At 39.3% G+C, this 19,468-nt stretch overlaps 1 protein-coding gene across 1 annotated transcript in view; it reads right to left on the reverse strand.

The window, feature by feature from the left end:
• The window catches only part of LOC126092940 (cadherin-related tumor suppressor-like), a 518,310-nt gene that overhangs the window by 58,816 nt on the left and 440,026 nt on the right, over nt 1–19,468 (reverse strand). The window contains exons 28-30 of the mRNA XM_049908671.1: nt 18,445–18,805; nt 12,737–12,998; nt 6,809–7,302 (exon numbers count right to left, since the gene is read on the reverse strand). Coding sequence (XP_049764628.1) covers nt 6,809–7,302; nt 12,737–12,998; nt 18,445–18,805 — 1,117 coding nt within the window. The remainder of the gene's footprint in view (nt 1–6,808; nt 7,303–12,736; nt 12,999–18,444; nt 18,806–19,468) is intronic.

A 19,468-nucleotide genomic window follows, 5' to 3' on the forward strand; every position in this document is an offset into this window, starting at 1 on the left:
TTAGACGAAAAGTTATCCTGGGGCCAACATGTAAACTATATTAGTAGTAAGCTATCTAGAGTAATTTATTTATTAAGACAACTCAGAAATTGTGTACCTGAAACATACATCAGATCATCTTATTTTGCATTTTTCCAAAGTATAATATCCTATGGCATTATCTTGTGGGGTAACTGTAGTCATATACACGACATCCTATTATTGCAGAAGAAAGCCATTAGGATAATTACAAATTCTTCACATAAGGCTCACTGCAAACCCTTATTTACCAAACAAAAAATTATGACTGTAATAAATCTCTATGTATACAATGTCTTAATCTTTACGAAGAAGAACCTACAAGATGTGAAACGTAGAGAAAATGTACATTGTTACAACACAAGAAGCATCAAACACCTATACACGCCTTACCACAGACTATCAAAATCAATAAATAGCTATGAAGTCACAGGGTACAAACTATTTAATAAGCTGCCACATGCCATACAGGATCTTCCTGAACATACATTCAAAGAAAGACTGCATGAATGGTTTATTGCCCACCCATTCTATGATATCAATGAATTCTTCAACTGTAAAATGCAGTAATCCAACACATGACCCACTGTACATTTATTGTAATATAAGCTAAAATATTTCAGTAGTCAATACCTTATCACACTGTATTATAAATTGTAACTTCATTTGACGTTGTCAATTGCTGTAATGGCCTAAAGACAATAAAATCTTTATTATTATTATTATTATTATTATTATTATTATTACTAGAGACAAACTTGAAATTTTTTACATGCGTATGGAACCAGGATGAGAATCTGTGCCCTGAAGTAATAAAATATGCATTCTTTACACTAAAACATGCAGGAATGAGTTCAATAAAAGGAAGAAGCCTGGCTGGACTGAGACTTGGTTGTACAATGGAGCTTTCTAATTTGAGATATTTTGGATGTGATTGCTATGTTTTAACTGAACATCAAAACCAAATAAAGACTAAAAAGAAATAAAAGAAAACTTTTCAGGTATGATTTGTATTCCCGCTGATGAAGTATACACTGTTGTCTCTGATAACATCATTTTTTTTTATTAAAGAATCAAAGATAAAGAGCAAATACCAAAGTCAAGACTTTCATAAGAGGCACCAAGAATGAAATCAGGAAGTATGATGATTTCATCAATGGTACAACTGAAGATTATACCATATAATCTGATTACATACTTCAAAATAGTCTCACCACTGAAACTATGTGACTGATAAAATTGGATGCCTATGAGACTCTCAGACTATGAAATTGATCTTGTGCAACTCAGTAATGTCACAAAGTCTGGCACGTCAGAAGTTGAAGGCAAAGACAAAAACTGGTACAAAGAAATATCTGATGCATTCGAATCTCAAATAAAATTGAAAACCTTGAGGCCTATAAAACTCCCAAAGAATGGAAAACATTTAACTTGTCACTGAGTATTGTGTGAGCAGCAAGACGAAAATTATAAAGCAAGACAAGATGCAATGGGTTTCAAGTAACTGAAATGGATAGAGTATTCAGAAACTTTTGGCGCTGTGGCGTTTTCTGAAATAATTAGACTGCTTCATAGTCTTGCAGCCACAAATGAAAATAACAACTTTTGATGTTAAGTTAGCATTTTTATAAAGTGATCTGCAAGAAGAGACTTAGGCAAATCATTCTGACAGATTAAATGATGGTGCAAACAAAGTTTGTAAGCCAAAGAAGAGTTTGTCTGGCCTGTCAGATTCAATGACGGTGCAAATAAAGTTTGTACAGCAGAGTAGAGTTTGTATGGCCTAAAACAAGCTCCACAGAAATGGAATGAGAAATTCTCGAATTTTCTGATGACATTGGGATTTGAAAAACTGATGATGACCTTCACACCTAATTTAATGAGGACAAAAACATCATCATAGCACTGCTTGCTGATGACATGCTAGTTATTTGAAGTTTTGAACGAGTTGAACTGTTAGACTGAAATTACATTTTGACAGGATATTTCAGGATCTAATGCCATATCTTAACATGGAAATTAAAATAAGTTCATGGGGATTTTTTTTTTAAATCAAAACAAGCAGAGAAAATCCTATGATCTTTTAAATTTCACAGTTGAAATCTATTAGCTACACCTACAGAATGTAGAATAGTGACAAGTAAGGAAAATTTTGTGAGCACTCTCTCACTGGAGACAACAGAACCCTATTGAGAAATACAGGGAATCTATTTGTACCTCACAATATTATCTTGCTTGGATACCAGTTTCGCTGTTATGTAAGCAGATATTGTAAAACCAATGGTGAGTCACTGGATAATGATGAAATGTATTTTTCAGTACCTAAAAGGATCTATGAAGTCTGATATGTTCACTGACAGAGGCTTTACACTAATTGCCTATGCTGATTCTGACTGTGGAGGTGATATCTCCTTCAATGTTCAACCAGCGGAGTTCTCCTCTCATGGGGCAGACCCACTGTTTTGTATGCTCAAATGCAATGCCTTATGGTTATTTTGATAGCTGAAGCAGAGTACCGAGCTCCTCTCTCTTTCATTGACAATACATGTTGTGTAAAACTCTTTGAAGAAAAACTTCAAAATTAAGGCCTGAATCAACTGGCAAAGCTGTGTATTGACAATAAGCTCCCATATGTATGTTGAAAATACTTAACTATGCATGAACAACACAAGGCAAGGAGAATATTAACAATGGAACCAAGTTCATTCAACAAAACATTGGAAAGATTTTCAAACCAAAATGTAATGAGAATTCAAATCAAACTGCTGATATATTGACTAAACCATTGACTCATAATATTATGAAAAGGATACAGTGCTACTCACCATATACTGGAGATGTTGAGTCACAGACAGGCACAACAAAAAGGCTTCTAAACAAGTAAGGTTTTGGCCAAAATGCCTTATTTTGAAGAAGACAAAAGACACACACACACATATTCATGCAAACGCAATTTACTCACAAATGGCCACTGTCTGTGGCTGCCGAGGCCAGACTGCGAGCAACTACACACGATGGGAGAAGATCTGGGCAGTGGGGCTAAGGTGGAGGCTGGGGCAGGGGAAGGGATAACAAGGTAGGAGTAGGGGATGGTAAAGTCCTGCTTGTGGGAGCATACAAGGATGGGGTGGGGAGAGGGTAGGGCAGCTAGGTGCAGTCTGGAGGTTAGATGGAGAGGCGAAGGGGAGGAAAACAGTAAAATGACTGTGGCTGCATTGGTGGAATAGACAGGTGTGTAGTGAATATGGCCACCATTCAAGACTGGAACAATTGAATTACATACTCTGCCTGAGTTTCGACTTTTCTAAATTGCAAAAGTGGCTTCCTGCAATGTATTCTATGTTCCCGCAACACCCTGACCTCAACCTTTGTCCTTCACCCACCTATCCCCTTCCCTGTTCCCACTCCAGCACTACACACACTCCTGTTCCACCAATGCACCCACAGTCATTTTACTCTCTTCTTTTTTTGCTCCCTCCTCCATCCCCTTGCCCTCCGTCTAACATCCTGACGGCACCTAGTTGTCCTACCCTCTCCCCACTTCATTCCTGTACGCTCCCACAAGCAACACTTTACTGTCCCTCACCCCTACCCTGCTATTCCTCCCCCCTCCCATCTTGCCCCAGCCTCCTCCTTACCTCCACCACCCAGACTACTTCTCCCATCATGCACAGTTGATAGTTGTTCTCAGTTTAGTCTCAGCAGCTAGAGACAGTAGTCGTATGTGTGTCTGTTTTGTCTACTTCTGAAGGAGGCTTTCTGGGTATAAGCTTACTTTTCTAGCAGTCTTCTTGTTGTGTCTGTCTGCAACTCATTATCTCTACTGTACGGTGAGTAGTATCCTTTTCATCACATTCTCACTATTCCATCCTGGATTTTTCATCATTTGATTTTGTTGTTGACTCATAATCCACAAGTAAGATTGATCTTCTCAACCTTCTCTGACAGTTGCTGGAATCATCTGAGTACAATCTCACAGCCCAGATGACTGACACTGTTAGCTACAACGTGTACCATAATGTGCAGCTAACTGCAAACTGTTCCCATAACGGCTTCTGTGCAGCCTCTCCTGTTCACATGAACGAGGTCCCCAGGAGTATGCTCTGAGTAGTTCATGATGATCATTCCATTTTCTTGCTGCCATTTCCCCCCATGTTCACCATGTGATACATTCCAATCCATTTGACTTTACTTCTTCTTGACATGGCTAACAGCAGGTAAAACTGGCTCAGTTTCAGTTTTAGAACGAGGCAGAACTTGAAACCTGTTGGTGAGGGGGATGGAACTGGAAAGAACCGTGTAAACAGGAAAGGATAGTACTTGAGGTACTTTTAGTATTTCCCGTATGTGACTCTTGTAACAGTAACTTCCCATCACTTGATGGCAGTCAGGACTGTTTCCAACTGTTTACAAACAGCAACTAGCACACCTCATGCTTGATAACAGTCTTCACAGTGAGTCTGCTATGTGACTGGTGCAAATATTCTTTTAAATAGAAAATAAATAACTTGAACTTCACTGATTCTCTTTTAATCTCATAGTCTGTTTATAATGCAAAAAGGATTTGGAGTCATTTCATGTGGTGTTGTGGATGTGAGCATGTGCACTTGCAATTTGGTTGACAGCCTGCTGCAATCTGAGAAGTTAATAATTAACATAATTTAGATGTGCTCAAAGGTACATCTAAAGACATGTCCTGAAGTCTCGGAATTGATCATGAAAGTTATAAAATCATCTTTGCAGTCTGAGGCTATTTTAGCTATTGTTATTATAAAAAATAGGTGTGCTGCCATCAACCCACTACAATGGGTATTTGAGATTACAAGTTCCCTTTAATACCTAAGAGAATGGTTTGTGTTCTACGAAAAGAACAACCTGGGATAAAATTTAGTGACTGCCTGAAGCTAATTGATTAATTTGTTTTCTCAAGCATATGTTAACTAACAGAATATACCCATAACAACCTCAAAAAATAGCAAAAATTAATGCATGCATGCATGCCTACAATGTGAACTGCTGTTGAAGAGGAAAACTAACTGGAACATGACATGGCAGTAATAATATAGAGAGAATGCAATGTTATGTCATAGCAGTCAACTTCATAAGAGCTGTTTACGGCATTATTGTAAACTTTCAAACATTTTCTTAGAAAAAAATTGTCAACAAGCACAAAAAGGTGGAAATTTTGCAGTAATCCCTAAACATCTACATCGAAAATAAGGGGAAATCAATTTCTGAACAAGACATTGCTGCCTAAATTTGTAGAATAGACAACTGAGCTCAGAAACAATGATTTCTTAAGAAACACATCACACAGAACAATAATAAACATCTAAAACTTCTAATGGCTATATTACTAAACTCACAGATATGCAATGAAATTAGGAGGAATGTTTTTCTAAAAGTGGATATTATGACCGAAACTGTTTTGAGAGCATAAATGTAGTTTTACAAATGATGATACAGTGCGAGTTTTGTCCACTATTCATAAATATCAAAAAATACACAATATGAAATGGACACACAAATGTTTTGTTACACTACCTCCATTACTTTTCATAATGGTGGCGGATGATATAATGACAAGTGGCAAGAGAGATTGGAAACAAAATGGCAGCAATCATTTTTGCTGACAAATCGTTTTATATTTGCGAACAATGAAGATGTTTGGGATGAAGTTGTGCAAGAACATGGCCTAAAATTTAATGCAAAGATGTTTGAGATGGTCATAACAAAAAGATAGACCTACAGATGAAGTTTTTCAGAAGTCAGATAGGTGCAACTAAAATGGAAAAATATGAGAAATGAAATGGTTAGGGACACAACACTTGAGGAACTGCTTAAAGAGAAGTAAAGAAAAGAAGACTAATATTAAATGGGCAATTGAAGAGAACGGAGGAAATGAGTATAACTAGCAAGAAGCAGATGATGATGGAGGTCAGGGGCCATGGAACAAATGACTGTAAGGACTGGATGGGAGCATCCAGAAGAAAATAGAAGATTGGGCCAGAGTAGCGAGAAAGAGGGGGGAGGTAGTGGGAAGAACACAAGGAGGGAAAGGCTTGTCTTCCGAGCAGATTCTGCCACACGAGGATAACTGTTCCGGAGGATTATGACGAAGTACTTTGATATAATTATGGAAGATAGAGAGGAAATGACACAGATAGCATGTTTAATTTGTATGTGAAATATTATAGTTTAGAATTTCAAAATGAATTTATCTGACACACTTGGTATTGCTTACACACAAAGGGAAAGGCAACAGCCAGCTTATGTAATTGGAATTCCAGGTAGGAATAAAAACACTGTGGGAAAAGATAGAGCGCTACTTACTGTAACGACAACCACCCAAACTGCAGGAGTTGGTGGTCACGCGTGTGTGAGGTGTGGTTGCTCGTGTGAATGAATGGTGTGAGTTTCTCTTTTTTCAACAAAGGCTTTGGCTGGAAGCTTATGATAAGTGTCTTTTAAGTCTGCCTGTCTGCTAATTAGCATGTTATCTTTACTGTAAGTAGCAATCTATCTTTTCCTACACTGTTTATTGTCAACTTACACAGGTAGGTAAACATGTCAGGTGCACGGATTTTTGCACTTAGGTGATCAAATTACACTTTCTGTGCAAGTGCGCCAAAAATGAACACTATATCACCAGTTATTCCCTTAAAAACAGTAAAAGTTGTGGAGCGCTAACAAAGTATATCTTCCACTTGAAACAGCTAACAATGTATCACGAAAGACATTATCAAAAGAACACGCATCTCCTCACAAGACACTAAAATTTTAAGCTCACCTTGTATTTCTTGGCAATAAGCTCAGGTCCGACGAGGTGATGTGGCCTAAGCACTTCACCCGTTTCACCAAGAAAGGCAGCAGTTTCCGCTGCAGACAATCCACGTCCACCTAGCACACCACATCCACCACCACTGCCATCGTTACCCCCTCCTCCGGGTCCACCACCACCCGACACTAACGTCGCACCGCCGTTCTGTTTGCCGACAATGCCACCACCACTCACACCACCACCTTTCTCCTTTTTCTGGCGCCGAAGCCGGAACACGACAAAGCTGACGAGAATAGCGACGAGCAGTACGACGAAGAATACGATGACGAGCGTGATGCCGATGCTGAGTGGGTCGGGAGTGGCGGTGGCGGCGAGGCCGGCAGGCCCCGCGCAGCCGGGTGTGACGGCACCGTGCCACACGACATCAGGCAGGATGCTCCCTGAGCCGTTAAGTGGCTGCAGCTCGTCATTGATGGTGAAGTTGGCCAGGCAACCCTCAAAATCTATGGAGCAGGAACAAACATTTATTTAGATAAATTCACTTATTTAGATAAATTCACTCTTCCTGTATACTGAAAATGTTTGATATTTTTACATAATCATCTTTAGACTTAATTTTAAGAGTAAATATTTCTGGCCACAGCAGACATTGAATAGTACTGCAATCTTACACATGCAATGACAGAAAATCACATCAGACTCTATGGAGGGGGGGAACACGTATCTACTGTTTGTATAATATTTTACTACTGGTAAGTTTCTGTTATGAATAAACATCATCAGTAAAGGTCTTGTGTTTTACATTTTTTCTCTCAAATGATACACAAGTAAAAAATTATTCTAAAAGATTATTTCTCTCAAAAGAGTTAGCAATTCAAAGCTGGGATGTGTTGTAAACAGAAAAAGTAGATGCATAAGTGTCAAAGTTATCTACATTGTTTGGACCATTTTAACATAATGTACTGAAAAATACGTACCTCATTAAACAAAATAAGACACACATGAGAAAGTAAAGCAGACTGATGTATTACATGATAAGAAATTGGTTGTTTGTTGTTGTGGTCTTCAGTCCTGAGACTGGTTTGATGCAGCTCTCCATGCTACTCTATCCCGTGCAAGCTTCTTCATCTCCCAGTACCCACTGCATCCTACATCCTTCTGAATCTGCTTAGTGTATTCATCTCTTGGTCTCCCCCTACAATTTTTACCCTCCACGCTGCCCTCCAATACTAAATTGGTGATCCCTTGATGCCTCAGAACATGTCCTACCAACCGATCCCTTCTTCTGGTCAAGTTGTGCCACAAACTTCTCTTCTCCCCAATCCTATTCAATACTTCCTCATTAGTTACGTGATCTATCCATCTAATCTTCAGCATTCTTCTGTAGCACCACATTTCGAAAGCTTCTATTCTCTTCTTGTCCAAACTATTTATCGTCCATGTTTCGCTTCCATACATGGCTACACTCCATACAAATACTTTCAGAAATGACTTCCTGACACTTAAATCTATACTCGATGTTAACAAATTTCTCTTCTTCAGAAACGCTTTCCTTGCCATTGCCAGTCTACATTTTATATCCTCTCTACTTCGACCATCATCAGTTATTTTGCTCCCCAAATAGCAAAACTCCTTTACTACTTTAAGTGTCTCATTTCCTAATCTAATACCCTCAACATCACCCGACTTAATTCAACTACATTCCATTATCCTCGTTTTGCTTTTGTTGATGTTCATCTTATATCCTCCTTTCAAGACATTGTCCATTCCGTTCAACTGCTCTACCAAGTCCTTTGCTGTCTCTGACAGAATTACAATGTCATCGGCGAACCTCAAAGTTTTTATTTCTTCTCCATGGATTTTAATACCTACTCCGAATTTTTCTTTTGTTTCCTTTACTGCTTGCTCAATATACAGATTGAATAACATGGGGGAGAGGCTACAACCCTGTCTTACTCCCTTCCCAACCACTGCTTCCCTTTCATGTCCCTCGACTCTTATAACTGCCATCTGGTTTCTGTACAAATTGTAAATAACCTTTCGCTCCCTGTATTTTACCCCTGCCACCTTTAGAATTTGAAAGAGAGTATTCCAGTCAACATTGTCAAAAGCTTTCTCTAAGTCTACAAATGCTAGAAACGTAGGTTTGCCTTTCCTTAATCTTTCTTCTAAGATGAGTCGTAAGGTCAGTATTGCCTCACGTGTTCCAGTATTTCTACGGAATCCAAACTGATCTTCCCCGAGGTCGGCTTCTACTAGTTTTTCCATTCGTCTGTAAAGAATTTGTGTTAGTATTTTGCAGCTGTGGCTTATTAAACTGATTGTTCGGTAATTTTCACATCTGTCAACACCTGCTTTCTTTGGGATTGGAATTATTATATTCTTCTTGAAGTCTGAGGGTATTTCGCCTGTTTCATACATCTTGCTCACCAGATGGTAGAGTTTTGTCAGGACTGGCTCTCCCAAGGCCGTCAGTAGTTGCAATGGAATGTTGTCTACTCCAGGGGCCTTGTTTCGACTTAGGTCTTTCAGTGCTCTGTCGAACTCTTCACGCAGTATCATATCTCCTATTTCACCTTCATCTACATCCTCTTCCATTTCCGTAATATTGTCCTCAAGTACATCGCCCTTGTATAGACCCTCTATATACTCCTTCCACCTTTCTGCCTTCCCTTCTTTACTTAGAATTGGGTTTCCATCTGAGCTCTTGATGTTCATACAAGTGGTTCTCTTATCTCCAAAGGTCTCTTTAATTTTCCTGTAGGCAGTATCTATCTTACCCCTATTGAGATAAGCCTCTACATCCTTGCATTTGTCCTCTAGCCATCCCTGCTTAGCCATTTTGCACTTCCTGTCGATCTCATTTTTGAGACGTTTGTAATCCTTTTTGCCTGCTTCATTTACTGCATTTTTATATTTTCTCCTTTCATCAATTAAATTCAATATTTCTTGTGTTACCCAAGGATTTCTACTAGCCCTCGTCTTTTTACCTACTTGATCCTCTGCTGCCTTCACTACTTCATCCCTCAAAGCTACTCATTCTTCTTCTACTGTATTTCTTTCCCCCATTCCTGTCAATTGTTCCCTTATGCTCTCCCTGAAACTCTGTACAACCTCTGGTTCTTTCAGTTTATCCAGATCCCATCTCCTTAAATTCCCACCTTTTTGCAGTTTCTTCAGTTTTAATCTACAGCTCATAACCAATAGATTGTGGTCAGAGTCCACATCTGCCCCTGGAAATGTCTTACAATTTAAAACCTGGTTCCTAAATCTCTGTCTTACCATTATATAATCTATCTGATACCTTTTAGTAATTGGAGTCAAGCGAAAATAGAGATCAGTGGTTTGATACGTGGTGATTCACAAAAAGGCAAATTTTGAAATGGACTGTTTATTCAGTTTTAAAGTGAAGGTAACAAAAACTTCCGAAATAGGCATAACATCTATAAAAAATAATGTGGTAAGGACAATGATGTTTTTCCTAATATGATGTCAAAGAGAGACCACACCAATTAAAAATCAGTTTGGCTTGATAAAGTTCCTGTGTTTTTGGTGAACAAATGTCCATGCACCATATCATAAAACTAAAGTGAAAATGCTTAAAGACTCATATTGTGCAATTTCAAATAAATAAAAATGATGTTCTGGTACCACAAATATAAATGAATAATCATACTTTAAACAAAGCATTCCCTTAATCTCCAGCTAGGTAACAAGATAAAATGGGTAAACATCTAGCACAGTTGATGCTTTGCGCTTGTGTTCTCTTGCCTTCAAAATTAGGTAGTGGGCTTGTTGTGCATCCTTTCACTTCTTGTTGTCTTAAAGAATTACCTTCTATTGTAATTCAATTCAAGTAACAACAGTGTTTATCAAAATCTGCAGATAACCAAATATCTTGTTCAGGCCTCTTCAAAGATATTAGAATTCTTATACTTATTTATCAGTGCTTTTACTCCTTAACAATCTTTGTCGATAATCAGTTCAAACTGCAGTTTAGCCCACCACTGCAAAGACAGAATAATCATTTCCACTTACTTTGCCTCCCCAAGGCAAGGGATTCGACGAGTCCTTTTATCTACAATTTCTATCAATTCAAAAGAATATTAAAATTGCACATTATTAGTCACTCCTTCCAAAGATCTGTGTAAAAAGCTGCATAGACAGTTTTTGGTCAAAATTAAGGGCAAGTTCATTTTGAGACAACCACCAAATAACTGATGAGAAACTCTCAGGCTAATATATAACGACATGAAAAATATTGTCAACAATATCAGCCATTGCATTTTCTCCAAGAGGATTAATCGTAATACTTTTGTCATCTGCCACAGGTGTGGTAGTTCCCAATGGCATATATTTTAAAAAATAATGCTCTGTATTTCAGTTCAATGTTCTACAACTGCCACATTCCTTGATGGGAAACACATCCTTCACTCTCATAATCCTCGTGGCTCTAATCTCTCGCAAGCCCCCTGTCTCACAGCCGTTTCCTCTCCTGTACCCTGTCACCCCAGTCCCCCTCTTCCTGTCCCAGTTCACTGCTGCCACCAGTTGACTGCTGCCACGTGCAGCCACATTCCGGCCCAGTTCCCTTGCTGCTTCCTGCTCCCAGCCCTTCCTGCTCCCTTTCTCTGTTCATTCACCACAGTTCAGTTGCAACCGCAGTGACAAAACAACATAGCCATCCACAATAATGTAGACACGTTTATTTGTGTGATTTGTACTTGTGCCCTATGAAGGAGGGCACTGGGCAAAAGCTCAGCAACGTTTTCAGCCCTGTTTATGTGCGTATCTACTGTTCAGTGCCACAACAGTGTTGTGAGTGTTTACCTTTACTCCTTCCATTGTTTGTATTCCGCTCAGGGCTTTCCAGTATTGTATTAAGTGCAACATTTGTTGGATTTTTTGGCACAGTATTTGGTGCTGAACTATGCAGCCATTCTTCCTATTAAATGCAACACGCAATGTTAAATTACATTGAGAATCATCAACCAGTCACTGCAGCAGGTGCTAATGATCTTTTGTGTGCTAAATGATGGAAAAGTCTCTGTACCCCTGGAAACAGTATAATTCATTGTAACTCAAGCTCACATTAATTATTACAGACACACAATGTGGGACATATAGCTCTGCTGATCAATTTGAAATGTCAGCTGTTGACGATTGCTCTACGAAAAGTCACAACTGAAAGATTATCTGTATTCTGCCAAGTAACTTTGTATAACTCCTGCTAGACATTTGCAGACTAAATCAAATGATACACCCATATCTCACTTGCTGTACTGCATTCAGTTTGCCTGTTTTCCACACAAATTTGATGGCTCTCCCGGTAAGGAGACATAACAATAAACCTATAAACCAATACTGAATACAAAACATCGTGGCAGATTAAAATCTTTTTGTAGACCGTGGTATTACTCAAAACTACACCTTTTGTAGGCAACGTTCTTACTGACTGAGCAATTTGGGTAAGTCTCATGAACTTCCATCTTAGTTTCAATTCTGCCAGTCACACTCCCACTTCCAAACCTCACAGTGGTTTCCCACATACCCAGCAGGAGTAGCACTACGCTTAGCCACGGCCTAGGGGATGGTTTACAGAAAGAATCTGTCACTCTGCAGTGCATTATGCACTATTTTGACACTACCTGGCCTATTAAAAAGATTAAGGATTTAATTTTTGTTGTAATCTGCCAAGGATTTTAAAAACAGTGTGCTCTAAACTGCAAAGTGGCTAATTTTGTAAATACTGAGTTTATCTTAAGAAAGTAATTGCATCAAAAATTTACCACAACAGAATTTTGTAGGAAATACACCTTGCAGACACAACAGTTTCAAAAATTTCAGAGTCTCACTCCCTCACGGAGATATACTGCATAAATCATCTCAACATAAAATAATGCAAATTATTCACATACTGTGAAACAGAGAACCGACCTGGGGCTCCGGGCAGCAGGTGTGGCGGTGCACCGCCTAACGAGAGTGCAGTCAGATCGGGGTCCAGGAAGTCGTGCACCCCGGCCGCGTCGAGCTCGTCGCCCGCCCGCGCCCCGTCCAGCAGCAGTGAGAGCGTGCGCCGCTGCGCGCACAGCCGCACGTGGTGCCACGTGCCGTCCGACAGCGGAGGGCCTGCGGCACTCGTGTTCACAGCCGGCGCACCTCCCAGCCGGGATACGTACACCAGCTGCCCACCGCGCAACTGCCCGGGACGAGAATTAAATTAATAACCTACTGTCTCCCTCTGTGGGGCACATTTGACTGTGATGGATGTGCTCCCAGTGACTCGGGGTCGGAAATATGTAGCATCGTAGCAGACTTACGTATTCATTTTTAAGGTAATGCTCGTGCAGCTCTTTCCCATAAATATATTACTGGTAATTTCTATTAATAATACCACAAAACCTTTTTAAACAAATATAAACTGTGATAAATTTTAAATGTGATAAGTATCTTGAGATCGTGTGAGACACATTGGAATAGTGTTCAGTTGTTTCTATATCTTAGATAACTTGGCAACAGTAAACAAGATTAGAGACTGACAATTATGTCTAGTTACTGTGAATGTTTATTCTGCCAGAAAACTGAAATGCACAGTGATTAATACAATGCAGAAAACTTTAATTCTAAATTAGGTCATTACAGGAATTGTACAAAAACAAATGCACAAAAAGTAAAGTAAGCTCTCTATATCTCACACACCCTCAGACACATGGCCATTAAAACCATGCAACAGACAAAATCTAAACAAGAAATGTAAGGTATACTTCTACCACAGTGTATTATACAATGGAAAAGTATCAGGTCAGCAACATCTAGTACTGGAGGGAATTTTCTTCAGAAAATATTCTGCAGAGGCTGTGTTTTAGTTGAAACCCAGATATGTAAATCTGACTTATTACTTGCAATCGGTTATTGTGTAAATAGTGAAAGTGACGCACACTGCTCTAATATGGTAAACATGTAAACAGTGATTACTATCTCAGCCGCACTTGCTCCCTCATGGAATCTTGGCTCTAAAATGGCTAGAGATAATTGTTTGCTAAACAGCGTACTTGGCATTACCGAATGAAAGGGAAACACTGAGGATTTATCAATCATTATATAATATAGGTTTGCTGTGTATAAGGCTATTCATACGAAACTGTGCCATTTCCTAGAGGTTACGGCATTTTAAATGCTGTTTGCCAGCCGAGACTGCTGGGAATCTTAACAGAACAGAGCCAAAAAAGTGTCCACCAGTTTTTTTCTGCCACTTCTTCGTACAGGCATTATCACACTGCAGAAAAGAATTGGACATGGCTGTAGTGACCTTACCAACATCTGTCCCCAATTCCCATACGGTCATTTCCCCTCCCTTGCTGCACAAATTATTTTATACTGTAGGTAGAGACATTTCATATGTGAATGGAAATACAATACACGATGCTACAAATTTTGCCACCCAGCTGCCACGCTTCCAGGGTGCCACAAATCCCGCCTACAGTGAAACACAGCAAAGAGCAATCGTTGTCCGAAGAACCAGTACTAAACACAATTATGTACAGGAGACCATCCACAGCACAGTAAAAAACAATTATGAACAGATTTTGAGTAAGTCCACAGCAATATGACCATGTAGTGCATAGGAAAAATTTCAGATATTTGAAGTAGGACAATGCGCACTCGTTACAAAAACTGGAGGTTGTGCATGTCAAGGATGCTCGATACAATTTACAATATATGCATGATAGTTGCCTACTACATTATGCACATCACATTGCATGTGACATAGATTACAGTGATTGCAAGGGAAGCAATTGATGGTTGCATAACTTGAAATTATGTTACAGAATTGAAGGACATAAAGTAACGAAATTTCAAACAGAGCATCATCGACTTGACGATGCACAGCAAACTCTGGAATAGGCCCGAAAATTTGTGGATGAGAAAAAACTTATCCCACTGTTCAGTAAGGGATTTGTTTTCACCTCCGTACAATCGGGGTTTGAAGAGGAAACACATATGAAAGGAAGGAAACCATAGGTACCAAGAAAGTTGTATTAAGATCAACTAACATCAATGCCTTAATGCATTCGCATACAATTATTCCGACTGTTACTTTGGATGATAAATTGGATGGCAATTTATTTATTGCACGGTGAGAAGTAGGACATGCTGTGGTCCCTACAGTTCTTTCAAGTCTGCATCATCTTGCAAGGGCAGTAGCAATTATTTACATCACAGCAAGTAAGAGTAGAAAAATGGGCATAAGATAAATACAGCTATGGTATGAGCACTGCATATGGTCAATAGCTGGTCAAAATAACTTGCTTTTGCTTGATTCCTGGTCTTCAGGTAAAAATTTAGAGAAAACTATTCCTCCTGAGAAGTGTGTTATCTCAATGGTGCGAACCTTTGTGATCACTGTGGCACAATATATTTTTTTTAAGTGTTCATGGTACAAGTTAATGGTCTGTCTTGAATATTTCTGAATGCTGATGATGTGCATTTTGTGAAGTTTAATACATACACCCCAGAGAAGGTTGATCCCTGCACCTCCTGGACACTCATTTTCTGCCGCCCTCCTAATGCACAGGGTAAGTCATTAGCAGCTAATATTTTTCCTGTCATAACTGTTAAAATAACACTTTCAAATGAACTAAAGACTGAACTTGCGATTTTGCACTCAAAGGGTTCTTGTAAGCTATCTGCAAGTTATCCACACCCACTAAGCAACTCTAGTGTGGTTAATTGCATGTGTCCATTGCATGTCAACTGCATTCATATCACAGCAGTTTTTCAGAGACGCTACCCTCAAAACTAACAGCTAGTTTTATATTTTGATGACAGGAGTCTAGACAAGGAGAACGGCCCCTTGGCTAACATGGACTCTTGAGAAACAAGTGTCAAAGAAGAATGTCCCACAAGTTGGAAAGTGAAGTTTGTGTGTGGAATAAGTGGCAATAAGGAAAAGCTACAGTTTCAAGCGAGTTCAGGTGAACAGTGGCAGTGGGCAAAAAAAGTAGAGATTTAGCACTTTTTCTCCGAGTTTGACATGAACAAGAACTGTAGTAAAAGCTGTGCAAAGCCATAAAGAACTCAAAATATGCAAATGGCGGCAGCAGTGAACTGAGAAACGTACCTGAGAAGGATAAAGAGACGTAAGAAATTTTGTAAACTAAGTCGGAGTGGATCTATTTTAGAGTAAGTGTTGAAGGTTTCAGAACTGCAATACGTTTAAAGATTGATAAAATGGAATTCTGGGTACAGACTTAAGAATGACTGAAACTACCAGTTTCAGGAGCAGTGGCTGATAAACTTCATAAATATTACCGAGGCATCCAAGCACCTAACTTTCGAAAGTGATGCTATGGTGGATGAGTAAGAGTCCAGTTTTATGAGTTAAGCGACACTGCACTTTTTGCAAGCAAAATGGACATTAGGAAAGTATTGCAAAACACTGCCATCCAAACAGAAAGCATACACCTACAAATACTTGTGTTGATAGAGTAACATCTTAAAATGACCACATTCAGCAGATAAGGATATTTTACTTGATATTACATATGATAATCAGAATATAAAAAGTGTGACAAGCTGCACTGGAGAACTGTCAGCAATTAAAAAAAAAATGCATGCACACACACACACACACACACACACACACACACACACACAGAGAGAGAATCCTTAAAGAATCAAATTCCCATGTGTAATATAACTTCAAACATCTTTACTTTACAAATGAGTTAATGTGTTAAATACTTGCCTTTAATCATGTACGCAAGAAAAAGTGCAGAAAGGGTTTGAAATTATGCTTAAAGTTCATTGGAAGTAACTAAGCACTATCATTATGACACAATGACTGAATATAAAATGGATAGCTTGTGTTTGGTTTTAAGCAAAAGTTAGTTTTTCATGTGACGCTCAAGTTTTACAGCATGAACAATGAAAATGTAGTAAATGATAAACTTCGTTCCTTTCATTATTTTGTGGGGAGTGTCAGCAAGAAAAAGTTTCAATAGATTTGAAATTGTGTGTAAAGTTTACTGGGAATCTTGAGTCTTCTCATTCCCAAGTACGGAATGAATAAAGCCTGTGTATTTGCGTGCCATCAATTATGCACCCTCAAAAAGGACATACACTCGCTAACAGGAATACATGTTTTATTGTGGTAAACTTTTAAAATAAAAATATACCTCTTAAAGAGAGGATTATGACAGCATTTTGAAATTTTAAATTCAGTAAATAATTACACAAAATATTGAAAATTGAATTTTTGTTGTCACTATACTGCAACTGGTAGCAGGTACCAAGTTTCGGTATAGTGTTTTAGAAACACAAGTATTAGAGAAGCACTCTCATTGTTTAAAGTATATTTACTTGAGAAAGATTGCAAAGAAACTGTGATTTAACCAAAATAATATCAGGCGAAACACGTTACACATACTTACAGCTGATCCAGATAGCGATATGTACATATGAGCCTAGCAAGTAACAGCAATGTCAAGTTGTCAGAATAAGTAAAACTACATCACAGAAAACAAGAACTGGTTTGTTTGCCCTGTGTTTAGGCAGCAGGTAGTGGCAGTCAATCTGCAGAGTTGTCGGTGATCTGTTGCAGTAAATGGTTGTATGAGTCAATGATAAAATGTTTTCTGAAATAGTACTTGGTCACACAAAATGGTTCAATGCTTAGTTAAATTGCTGATCAGATAGCTCAGTTAATGGCAGTGGAATTTACTATTCTGTGAAGTCTGATTATTCACAACAAGGCTCTCAATAACAATTAATTGTTATCAATCAGAACCATTGTCAAGTTAGTTAAATTCAGTTCCTAATTCACATCACATCCCACTTCAGTACAAGAGAGAAAGAAGGTATCTATGAGAAAGTGAACACAGAAACCTCCACATAACTCACACAAACACCATACACTGCCGGAAGAGCACATCTTACACAGATCTGACACTTCCCAACAAACTCCCTGATAAGATTTAAAAAATCTTACAGTCATATCTACCGAGCCACTGCTCCTACTCAATCAGTAGCAAATGGACATGTAAAGCACTGCTTTGTGTTAAGATTTCTTCCTACCATATGTTTAATTTAAATATTTGAGCAAAGTGAAAATAGTAGTTTAGATTGTCATAATAAACTCTGTTTAAGACGCTTCTTGTGCACAAGTTGTGTGCAGTTTAAGTCTATTATATATATCCAATATCTGTGGCATTCAGTGTTATTATAAATATAAAGGACTAATAAACAAATAAAATTAAAAATATTGAGTGCTTGGTGCTCTGCAGCTAGTAAATATGTGTTAAAGGACACCTTGTAAATACCATGAGCTGCACCTGAAATGTTTAATAGCCAAGCCAGTAAACAGGTGTAGAAACTAGCATCCCACGCTAGTACACAGATTGCACTCACTCAGTGTTTACATTACACGACACTACTGTCCAGTATTAGCAAGAAATGTCACCATTTAATATCTGACAAAAGTAATGTGCATGACAACCTGTGTACGGTGAGGTGCCACTGACAATGGGTTCTACACTCAAATGCCTCTTGGGCAACTAAACATTTTAAAAGCAGCTTAGGATGTTTGCACGATATTCTTTAACAAATAAATAAAAAATACGAAGAGAACAAGTCAGTGTAGTGACCTCTATCGAGGTGTAGTCGGAGTTGGAGGCCGCGAAGAAGAGTGCGGCATCTGCACGCAGCGTGCGGAATGCGAAGGCGACGGCCCTGTCCGTCAGGCGGTGCTGCTCTGCAGAGGGTGCGGGTGCAGGTGGGCGGCGCCAGCGCGTCGTCCCGCGGTACAGTGTGTCCAGCAGCTGCAGCCGGCGGTGGCGCTCTCCCGGCGGGAGATCCAACCGCGCACCTGCAGCTAGCGACACTGGTGCCAGTGCGGGGCCACAGTCGGGCGCCAGCACCCACTCGGGAGAGGAGCCGACAGAGCCCGTGTGGCATTCACAGCGCCGCGACGGCCACCCCTCTGCACACCTCCCCGCAGGACCGCACCTGTGTGGGGATCAAATCTTGGAGACTCTGTGGAGCAGCTTCTGCACTGCACGTGTGTCTTGCGAGAGAGTTGTCTTATGAGGGTACTGTATATTATTTTCATCCAAATGAGTAATTAATGGTGGTGTGTACCGTATTTATTGAGGTGATTAACTGAAACATTTTCCACAAGTCCTTCAATTTTTTTGTATCAAGTTGACAGTATCTGCCAGCACACCCTTGAGATTTACAAAGAAAAATTCAAAAAACAACACCCTGCACTCTTTACATTAGATTATGTGAATTTTATTCCACAGATGTAGAAACTGAAATAAATGAACTTTATGGACAGTTATAGTATAACGGGGTTGATATTTAATTATGTTATAGCCTAACTTGTAACCTGGCCTGAACTCCCGTGGATAGTTTTAAGTATCTACGGCCAGACAAATTGACTGATGTAGCATATTTTGTTTGCAGGTCACAACTCAAATTATTCAGGCTGGTTGAGGCAGGGAGGAGGAGAGGGGCGGAGGGGGGGGGGGGGGAGCATGATGTTTAGCTTTAGGTCATGTTACAGCACATTTCTTGTGAAGATTAGCACACACTGTAATACATTGTTGAGGCTCATTGCCACAAGTCTTTGTTGTGGACTCTTTTTCGCAGATTTCTTCACTGCTATGC

Source organism: Schistocerca cancellata, chromosome 7, assembly GCF_023864275.1.
Source record: "Schistocerca cancellata isolate TAMUIC-IGC-003103 chromosome 7, iqSchCanc2.1, whole genome shotgun sequence".
In the NCBI taxonomy this organism is placed as follows: Eukaryota; Metazoa; Arthropoda; class Insecta; order Orthoptera; family Acrididae; genus Schistocerca; species Schistocerca cancellata.